The sequence below is a fragment of the Grammomys surdaster genome, unplaced genomic scaffold, assembly GCF_004785775.1.
Source record: "Grammomys surdaster isolate TR1022 unplaced genomic scaffold, NIH_TR_1.0 447, whole genome shotgun sequence".
NCBI classification, from domain to species: Eukaryota; Metazoa; Chordata; class Mammalia; order Rodentia; family Muridae; genus Grammomys; species Grammomys surdaster.
The window spans coordinates 54,909-65,802 of record NW_021604866.1 but is presented as its reverse complement, the minus strand read 5'-3'; the positions used below and the strand labels follow the sequence as shown (position 1 = coordinate 65,802).

The 10,894-nt window shown below is 47.6% G+C and overlaps 1 protein-coding gene across 1 annotated transcript in view; it reads left to right on the top strand.

The window, feature by feature from the left end:
* The window catches only part of Pde10a (phosphodiesterase 10A), a 66,129-nt gene that overhangs the window by 49,487 nt on the left and 5,748 nt on the right, over positions 1-10,894 (top strand). Inside the window, exons 15-19 of the mRNA XM_028781474.1 lie at positions 2,293-2,486; positions 3,474-3,646; positions 5,575-5,686; positions 7,884-7,964; positions 9,741-9,829. Coding sequence (XP_028637307.1) covers positions 2,293-2,486; positions 3,474-3,646; positions 5,575-5,686; positions 7,884-7,964; positions 9,741-9,829 — 649 coding nt within the window. The remainder of the gene's footprint in view (positions 1-2,292; positions 2,487-3,473; positions 3,647-5,574; positions 5,687-7,883; positions 7,965-9,740; positions 9,830-10,894) is intronic.

The window sequence follows — 10,894 nt, the reverse complement described above, 5'->3', positions numbered from 1 at the left end:
CTCCAGAACAAGGGAACAGGCCTTGAGGTACACAGCTAGCTTCCTAGGCACCAAATCCCCAGAGCTGATGCCTAGCGGGAAGATTTTGAAATCTCTGGGTCACAAGCGTTGTTGCCTTCTCATCCAGCCAGCCAGCACAGTGTACTCCCAGCCAAGTGCTGAGTGCCAGGAACTAGTGTCTGAGTACCAGTGAGGCTGAACCCACTAGGAACCAGACCTAAGCTCGTCCTTCTGAGCTCTGGGCCTAGAAGAGCCACTAACACCACAAACCTAGGCCTCCTTTCTCTCTGAAACTATCACACTTCTGCCTCTCAAGATCAGCCAATGTCACCTCTAGCAGAAGCTCACATTCAAAGTAGGTCTTCTCTGGCCCCCTGCCACCCTGACAAAGCAAGTTTATAGTTGGAACAGAAATCATGGAAGGGTAGATTCCAGACATGGAGGGAAAAAAAAACCCACCTCAGACACAGTAAAAGGTGGGGGTGGAAAGGTAGCTCAGCAGGTGAGAGTTCTTACTAGGCAAGCCTGAGGAAAGCCTAAATCCAGATCCCAGCACCCACACAGGCTAGGCATAGCCATGAACAGTCTAGCCTCAGGATTGCGGGAGACAGAGACAGAAGGATTGTAGGGCTTTCTGGCCACCAGCCTAGGTCCAGTGAGAGATCTCGCATCAAAGGAATAAATCAGAAAGTCATAAGGCAGGGCATCCAGTGTCCTTCCCAGGTCTCCACGTAGACACACCAAACAGGATGTGCACACAAGTATGTGTGCCCTGATTCGATGCACCCTCATCACAGACCCTTACACCTCCACACACGTATGCTACAGTCGCACAGACAGGCATGCAAAGGAGCAGACTATAGTATTGTTTTGTTTTTTCTGATTTGTTTTCTTAAATAATCTTTAGTTGTAGCAGAATTTGGCTATATTATTTCCTGATTCCTTCAAAAGATTCAAACGGGGCTGGAGAGATGGCTCAGCAGTTAAGAGCACTGACTGTTCTTCCAGAGGTCCTGAGTTCAGCAACCACATGGCGGCTCACAGCCAATCTGTAATTGGGTCTGATGCCCTCTCCTGGTGTCTCTGAAAAGACAACGTTACTCACATATATAAAATAAATAAATCTTTTTTAAAAAAGATTCAAATGAAATATGCACCTTTTGTTCACATGAATGACATTCTATTCCATTGAAATTTGTATTCTATTCTATTTGGAGAGCCTTGCACCATTTTTATTTTCTGTGTAACTCCTTTTGCAGTTCACAGCTTTCCACAGCTCTTTCCTCGTCTTGCTTTGGGAAACCTTTCTGTTAATTCTCCCTCCTCAGTCTCCTTAAACTTGGAGTCAAGATGTCTCAGGCTTTTGCCTCCCTCCCTTCTTACAGAGCCTTGGTGAACTCTGCCATTTCTCTTCTTCACTCAAGGCTAGTTTGAGCTACCAACAGCTTGTTACTCAGATTGCCCACAGCTTAAGAGTTTCACAACCCTTGCCCTGAGACCCCAACCATCCACTCCCTTGTGCCGCTTGTAGGATTCCCTGTAGCTGCTGCTGGTGCCCTTAATAAGGACCATGCCTGCGGTCTTTCTCACCTTGCTTTTTATAGCTGGTCAGGAAAGCCCACTGGCGTGCCTGGAAACCCCATCCAGACTCTGTTCTCACCTCTCACATTTCCACTATTGTCCTGCCCTCACCCCTCATCTTTTCCTCGATTTTTGCAAACCTCAGTGGTATTTTATGCCCTCCCAGTGAATTCCTTACACATCACCGGACAGTTTCCTAAAACTGCCAGTTAGCTGCAGACACCACTGACCTGGAGTCTTTTCACGCTGCCCCTTGTCATTTGGGATATGAAGTCAGTGTGAGGACCCTGGGTCTGATGACCTTGCTCAGGCATGCTCTTCTACCACACCCCTCTCAAAGGCCATGCTGCTTTCATCCTTCTACTCACAAGTCCCTGTTGGTGTCTGGCCAGACTGCTCTATTTACTACAGGGCGGACTCTCTTGGGCTTCATGGCGTTTTAAATTTCTTATCCCAATGCAGCATGCTCTTTTCATGTGTCCTGCATTTGCATGTTGTGTGTATTGGCTGAGAATAACAACGGCCTCATTAGAACCAGGAGAACCCTAGCTGCCCGCCCTGTGCACAGCTGAGCTTGTCCACAATGCCTTGGCGGTATTACAAAACCAAGTTTATAATTTCATAGATTCTTAAGAGTTTGGATAGATCCATGACAGAAACGACCTGTGGTGTGAACGTAAGCTGTGAGTCTCCAGGTGATGCCTTAATCAGGCTGTAACCATATCTGCATTTTCTCTTACCTCTCCAAGCGCAAAGGCCTGCTAATTGCATGTCTGTGCCACGACCTGGACCACAGGGGCTTCAGCAACAGCTACCTGCAGAAATTTGACCACCCCCTGGCAGCCTTGTACTCCACCTCCACCATGGAGCAGCACCACTTCTCCCAGACTGTGTCTATCCTTCAGGTGAGCCTGCCCAGCTGCTTCGCCCACTCCTTGTCCTTGGCCGGAGAGCATTCCTTTGAGGTGGTACTGCCCTGAGGGGAGAGAGGGAGAGCTTCACAGCTTACTATGCAGGCAGCAGCTCAAGTTTACTGTGCCTTCTTAGGTTTACAGCCACAATTGTGAGCAGTTTTTAAGATCCGATTTTCTCTATATCCTGTAGCCAATACGCGGTGACTTCAGCAACGGGGGCTTTCCAGGCTAGTTATGTGGGTGACCAACAGCCCTAGCAGTCATTTTGGAGACCTCTGAGGTCACCCTGACCAAAATAATTGGTAGGGAAGCTATCCCACATCTGGCGATGTGGTTTCGTTTAATAGCTTATGGCTTCTGGAAGTGGCACTGTCCACCCATGCAGAATGCCCCATTTGAACTCTTGTTAAAAGTTATATTTTGAAGTTAGCTTACTAATTATTCAGTTTCCATAAAGCTTAGGCTAGCCCACCTATTACCCTTCCTCTCCTTCCTCCCCCACCCTCCACACCCGAGGCCTCCCCTCCCCCACCCTCCACATCCCAGGCTTCCCCTCCCCAATCCTTCACACCCCAGGCTTCCCTCCCCCCTCCCCCACAATCTCTTTCCCCCTCTCCAATCTCCTTTCATCCCCCTGTAGCGGGAGGTATTAAAAATGAGGCGTCTGGCTTGGCTGCCAGCTCAGCCGCCATATTCCTGCACTAAGCTGGGCACCGTAGGGCTGCCTGGCACCAGCCGGGTGTTCTCATCTCGGCAGGCTCTCTGGCAGGCCAGAGCTCCAGAGCTCCCCTGGCGGCCACACTAGTCTCATGCCTTGATCGTCCACCCCATCATCACAACAAAACAGTCCCCACATTTCCCTGAGCTTGTCATTACAGTGGCATTTGGCATTGCTGTCCACACCGTTTCAGATAGCTCGAGATGCCTTGAAAGCCAGGTGCGGGTGCTATTGGTGGTTTTCCTCTGGTCTCTCTGCAGCTGGAAGGGCACAATATCTTCTCCACGCTGAGCTCCAGCGAGTATGAGCAGGTGCTGGAAATCATCCGGAAAGCCATCATCGCCACCGACCTCGCCCTCTACTTTGGGAACAGGAAGCAGTTGGAGGAGATGTACCAGACAGGGTCGCTGAACCTCCACAACCAGTCCCATCGGTAAGAACGATCGAGCAAAAGTCAATTACGATCTGGAACCCGGGGTTTGCGCATGCTCAGTGGAGGAAACCGGAAGGATGTGCCTCTGCTTGCGTGCGTTTCGGTGCTGGTTCCACCTTTTCTCCCAAGGATGGTGTGCGTGGTGGATTCAGATTCGTGTATCCATGTCGAGTGTGTTGTGAGCCACTCTACCTGCCTCCCCGCTTGGATGGTCCAGGCTGTTGACTTTCTTATGAGCAGTAACATAACAACTTCATTCCGTGTTGTCTAATAATTTTGACAGTGAACTCTTCCCTGGTATGTCTGAGCCTTATATACACAGTGTTACATGTGAGGTCGTTTCCAGTGGAAAAGCTTTGCGCGTTTTACAAAATCTAGTGTTATTATCATTGCTTTTACAGATCTGAAATGAGGATTGTTTTAATTAAACCTTGTACTATTTAGCATAAAATGTTGGGGGTTTTGGTGACAATACATTGAATGAGATTGACATCAATTGCATGAAATAATTATTTGTAAATATAATGCTAGTTTCCAAGTTCTATTTCTGTTTAATGAATTTCCCAACTGAAGAAGGAAACAAGTTACTTATTACTCTAGAAGATCAAATTCAAAAATTATTTACCTTTTAAGCTGAAAACTAATTGATCCAGAGACTTGTACGTTTCCCCGGTCACTTTAAGCTATTGCCTTGGGACACAATCTGCTTGGGATGACAGGCAGCTACACACTGGTGAATGTCTCTCAGTTATTTGACCCAATCTGTAGCAGATGTATCAAGCCTTTGGAATGTTCCCTTTCCAAAAAGCCAGATTGTGAAAGTTAGTAAGTGAAGGGAAGGAAACAGGGTGATGGCTGGCAAATGGTACTTTATGATGTGCTGATCCAAAACCTGTCGTGAGGAGGGGAGGGCCCTGTGTGACCTTGACAGATGATCCTGACAGATCCAGATTGTCCCCATTGACCAAGGCTGTGTCTACAATAGAGATATCCATTGGAAGCCCCATGTCCTTCAGATTCACTTAGTACATGCAAGCTGGAAGTGACTGCACTGTCTAGTCTGTTACACAGTTCTAGATCTCTGAGGATACCCGATCTTTGTAACGTATGCCATTTCCTCTAGGTGAAATCAGGCTGGTAACATTCCTTACTTCATTTCACTAGATGGAGGATTGCTCGAGAAAAATCCAGCAAAGTCAATATGCTTCTTTGAATTTTTAAGGCAGTATGTTCCTTTGAATTTTTAGTCCATTATTTTTCTTGACGAGGAAAGATTTATTTGTGCTTACACAGATAGGAAGTTAGACACACAGTGCATTGCTATAGATGCCAAGAAGCTAAGTGGAAAACACATTTCTTTGGCAGAGTCTGAGTTTGAACATGTTCTTGCTGAATAGCACAGCCTCAGGAGGAACGTGGCCTGTCCACTCCACATTCGAGCAAGCTCATGGCACACCCGAGCCCTCTCTCGATCTGGTCTCGACACTTCTCCCTTGGAGAAATTAAGCATTTTTTTGTACGCCTCAGACTTTGTGGATATAGAGTGAAAGCACTAGGCAGGTTTTCTCTTTAGGAGACACTTCACTTGCAGAAGTCTGCACTCTGAGGAGTGCCTGGCAATTTGGAAGGTAACAGAATGCCACCCGCTGTGTTTGCTTATACAGGGATACCTCAGCACTGGCAGCACAGAGCACACCCCTGTCAGGCTTGTAGCAAAATGTCCTGGTGTCATATTGCTTAATTCCATGTTGCTGCCCAGCCTGCTAGACTACATGGTTTTGCTTTTTAATGTTGTTTCTGTCGTAGGAAGTGACACACAGGCAGACTGTACTCCTGGAGATGCCTGTGCCCCCACCCTTACCCCCACCCCCATGGGTTCCTGGGAAAAGTACAAATCCTGCACTCACCAGTTTTGTATTGCCTTCTAGAGACCGTGTCATTGGCTTGATGATGACTGCCTGCGATCTTTGCTCTGTGACAAAACTGTGGCCAGTTACAAAATTGACAGCCAATGATATATATGCAGAATTCTGGGCTGAGGTATGTACTAGATTCCTACGTTTAACTTAGACATTAACAAGAAATGACCAAAATATCTTGGTAGAAATGAAGCACATGGCCAGCCAGCCTACCTGATGCCTTAATTGGTCATTCTAAGAGTCACTTTGGAAAAAACGGTGGTTAGTCACACATTGTAACACGTTCAGCTATTATGTAGTCATGCAGTGAAAACGCTGTTAAACCTATCTGACTGAGGGCAAGTTCTCTGATCCCCACTGAAAGCATTTAGCACTGTGCTCACTCAGCTTTGCTGCAGCAACTCTCCTTATTTGATAGCTGACCTTTGCCCTCTGGATATCCACTCCTGGGTAGCGCATCAGATGTGCACAGGACATGGTGGGTTCTGAAGCCCTGGGCTGAATCTGTCACTGGTGAGAGAATAGTCATCCTTCTTTGCCCGTGGCAGAAGACAGTGTCCCTGTGCTCACTGGCCAGCTCAGCTTCTGTCTTCTTTAAGGTGTCCAGCCTCGGAGCAGAAGTTCTCAATCTGTGGGTCGCTACCCCTTTGGGGACAAGGGTCACTGAAGACCATCAGAAAAGACAGATATTTACATCATAGCTCATAACAGCAGCAAAATTACGGTTATGAAGTAGCAACGAAAATAATTGTGTGGTTGGGAGTTACCACAGCATGGGGGTCTGTATTAAAGGGGCACGGTATTCAGAAGGCTGAGGACCACTAGGGCATATGCAGACACTTCATCTGACTGTGTAAAAGAACTCGTCTTAGTCAGTCAGTGACAGTGATACACGCTCGTGTCAAGTGCACTAATCCTTAACTGCCACGGTCTGATTGTCTGTGTGAGCTACAACACGTTCAATGAATACTACCTGGGAAAACTGGACTATTGCTTCACATGGTTTTTTACTGTGCAGATCAGACTTGACCTACTATGTTGAAATTCAAAGCTGTGAGTGGGAAATGTGATAGGCACATAGGATAGGTTCCCTCCCTGCAGACTCCATGGTGGATAAAACTCTAAGCATGGCAGGCAGCCTCCAGGACCTTGTCCTTCCTGGGCAGAGCCATAAGTAGTGTCCAGGTCCTGTCAGTTGATTTAAATCCTAAAGTCCAGGGTCTCCTCTCCTTCCCATCATGCCGCTGCTTCCCACTATGCCCGCCCACCCCTGAATTCCCTCATCTATGCCTTTTAGAAGTAAGTACAAGTGATGATGCTGGCAGGCTTGGGTCATGTGGCCCTGGTGCACTGTAGCCCTGGGCAGTCACACCCCATGTCAAGTGCTCCACCGCAAGCATGAAATCCGTGTCCTCACTGTACTGCCTTAGCTTGCCTCTGTCCCCCCACCATCCCTGAAGCTATTCATTAAGTGCCTGTCTGTCCCTTGCTTGTCCCACATCACTGGACTTCCTTTTCAGCATCGATCTTGCCTGTATGCATACGCCTTAAGTCACTTACCTAGAAACTTGTCCCCTCATGGGGTGTATGACATCACTGTGAGCAGGGGACTTGGTAGCTTTTACTCACTTGGATAGAGAGGAAAACAAAGAGACCCCGCCAGCTACTGTCTTTAAATCGAGGAGCAGAAGAGTTTTGAGAACCTGGGTGGTTCAGGGCAAGTTTTAGGGCACAGAGTTTTTAAATGTAGTAATTTATTCCCGACCCTTAACAAATCTTAGATGGTTTTGGTATGAGGCTGTGATTTCTGAGGGAAAAAAATCAATTAAATGATTAGTTATGCATCCTTGAGAAGATTTTAACACTTTAACCAAACAGAAGCAAGTGCCTTTGTAAGAGGCCATCTTGTGGCATCTCTAGAGGATGGTGTAACTCTTCATCCCAAAGCCTGGAGGGGGAAGTCCCCTAGGGCTCCGCCCATGGCAAGAATGCAGTACTGAGGTGTCAGGTGTCCTGGACCCCCTATTGACAGTTTTGGAAAACTGCTTATCATTCTTCAGTCAATACTGTTCAAGCCCAGTTTTACTCATTTCACACAAAGGGAGAACCATTTGACAAAAAAAAAAAAAAAAAAAAAGGCAAGAACAGCCTTCAGGCCTTCCCATCCTTCTCCCCCACCACACAGTGACAGAGACGGCCATTGCTCTGATATGTCTCTTGGGGCACAAGATATTTGTTTTGAAGAAAAATCTCATGAACACCGCAATGTCCTGTGTCTATTTGAAAATGACAGATAATTTTCCTCGTGTCTCTTGTAGGGTGATGAGATGAAGAAGCTGGGCATACAACCCATTCCTATGATGGACAGAGACAAGCGAGATGAAGTCCCTCAAGGACAGGTATGAAGAACGAGAGCCTTCTACATGGCTGTCCATCTGTCTGTCCGCCATCTGTCTATGGAACGTGGTGGTTTTTAACCCTCGGTAGAATTTTCTCAAACACAGAGCTCACTATTAAGTGTCTTCTATCTGGTCCCTGTGTTTGTGTGAACCTGTTGAAGCTCTGCCCACTCTGGGGTATAACCACCTGCCCCTTCCCCTTAGCTGACCCTTACACTGCACCGCCGTACATTGGGTTATAAGAATTGTTTGAAATACGTCTTGTCACGTAGTTTAAGGAAAGGATCTAACAAATTCTTTCCAAATAGTTACAACACATTCTGTCCCAGCAAAGTCTGTTTTAGTACTTACATTCAGAATAGTAGTTTGTTTTAAAATAGAATGAGTTTTGCCCAAAAAAAGTTAACTTCTTTTGGTAGCATGACGGGGTTTTAAATATCTCTGAGATGCACAAAATATTTTACCACTTCATCTAAATTCTAAATGTGCATACTGTGAAGTAATTTTGTCACAACAGTGAAGCGCTCTGCTCCCTCATTAAGCAATCTTTTTCTCCAGATGCTCTAGCCCAGTGACTCCTTCCTAAGGTTTAGAATAAGAGAATGTCTGCGTTAGCTATAGAATTAAAAACCAGTCCACTGTGCTGGTTCATCCCTGTAACCCTGGCCCCCAGGAGCCTGTGAAGGGCCACCCACGAGGGCCAGGTCCACCCAGACTTCAGAGGAGACACCGTTGTCTCAAACTTAGCTTCAAAGCAGTTCAAAGCGGAAACCCATAAGTGTTGCTCCAAGCATGAAGATTGTGGCAGTAACTCCAGTAGGAGACAGCAAATGGGGGCCATGAAGATTCCCTGCTGCTCCTCCTCTCCCATGTTCCCCAAAGTTCAGTTTCTAAAGAAGCTGCTGAGCTAACCTAGAGAGCAGATGGCTGCCTCTTTGCCATCTATTGGCCAGTCATGAAGAGGGGCTCCCTAGGGGGGAGGACAGTTACCTGTGCTCCGCTCAGCCCCCCACACCAATCCACATCTGCCTTTCATTAGAGCAGGCAGGGTAATGTCAGGTGTTAGAACTGTGAGTCTCACAGGCTGAGAGAGAGCTGAGCTAGGAGAACTTCAGTGAACACCATGAGGTCTTGTTGAAGGGCATAAGTCTGGGGTGGGGTATGGAGATGGCACAAGGCTAGAGGCCACAGAAGAAAACCGGAAATATATCAGCTGCCCCTGAATGCTAAGCTGGAAGAGAGTTGTTCAGGTGACAGGCTCTGAGCCTGACTTTGAAATGTCCACAAGGCAGCATTAAGTGAATGCATTGCCTCAAACAGGCCTTGGATTCAAGCCTGTGCCAGGTGAAAGTAGAATCTTGTTGAATTCACTTAAGCTTTGAATTCCATGGGTGTAAACTGTAGCGGTGTGTTGAGGAATTGCACATATACACCGTACGAAGCAGGAAAAGCACACAGCACACGTATAGGGCACACAGCACACAGCACACAGCACACAGCAGAGAAAGCAGATAGCATTCAAACACTGCACAGAGCACATGCAGCACACAGCACACTGCAGGAAATGCACAGAGCGCGCACACATACACAGAGCATACACAGAGAGCGCACAGCCCACAGTACGTAGCGCAATGCAGAAGACACAGCACACATACAGCCCATAGAAGAAACCACACACAGCAGGAACAGCTGAGTTGGTACTTAGGGGTGAGGGACAGAGAAGTGGAGAACGTCAGCTTTCTAACAGTGACACTGTTTCGTTTCTCTCTGTGGCAGCTTGGATTCTACAATGCTGTGGCCATCCCCTGCTACACTACCCTGACGCAGATCCTCCCGCCCACAGAGCCTCTGCTGAAGGCCTGCAGGTAGGCACAGCATTCCAAGCGGCTACAAAGCCATCCTGAACTCTTCTTGGGGTTTTCCACAGCCCACGGATATGCCATATTCACAGTGTACAGTGACTCTCCTGATTTGAAGCCCATGTTTCTGCGCCGGTATCCATTGGCCCTGCTCAGGAGTCTTGGGTGGTCCTCTCCCAAAGCCCTGCCCTCTTTGCTTTCTTCTTATCAGAGCTGAAACAAGGATACCAGCTGACGCTAAGGTAGCTTATTATGCAGCTCTGACAGGGTAAATGATGCTGGCAGCGTTTATCAGGACCAGGGTAGGTCAAGGGATAGACATCCAGCTGAGCTAAAGGGGTTGTGTGCAGAGGACCCCTTGAAATAGGGTTGTCACCTGTGCTGTGTGGTCCAGGCACGCGGAGTTTCCGGGAAAGCAGTCACTTCTTTCTTTAAGCGGCTCCCTTCTCAGTCTGTGAGTGTCAAGTCTGTGATCTGTGCTGGCCTTGACTCCTAGATTCCTGCCAGGCAGCACCCTATACCCTCTGACACTCAGTGTGGCCCCCAGACACTCAAAAAGGCCTTTTGTCATAAATCTCATTGCCAGTGTGTGTCTCCTTCAGTGACCTACGTACTGTCTATAGGCAGAGCATGCACATTCATTTTCTCCGAAAGACAGCAGGAGGCCTTGTCACCATGCAGAAGAATGCCCAGCTCTGTGTCTAAGGACCATGCTGTTCTGCTTAGATGATTGTCAGGAAAACAGGCTCAGCCTAAATTGCAGCTGGAACTGTATGTGGAAGAGAAAAAACTTGGGGGAGAGGGTGCCCTTCCTCCTGGGCATGCTTCACCCTCTTACCTGTTACCTGCTCTGGCTGCAGAACCACCCCCCTCCCCCTTTTCTGAGAGTCTAACTCAGTCAAGAACATTGACATTTTAAAAGATTCTAATTTCCTTTGTAAGAGAAGTTTCTCGAATATAAGCAGGGAGTGAATGGTGTCTGGGGCACGTCCTCACTGCCTGGTCTTGGTTGGAATGGACACCAGAGGAAGAAGAGGGCAGACATTTAGCCAGAAGGTGTTAAATAAAACC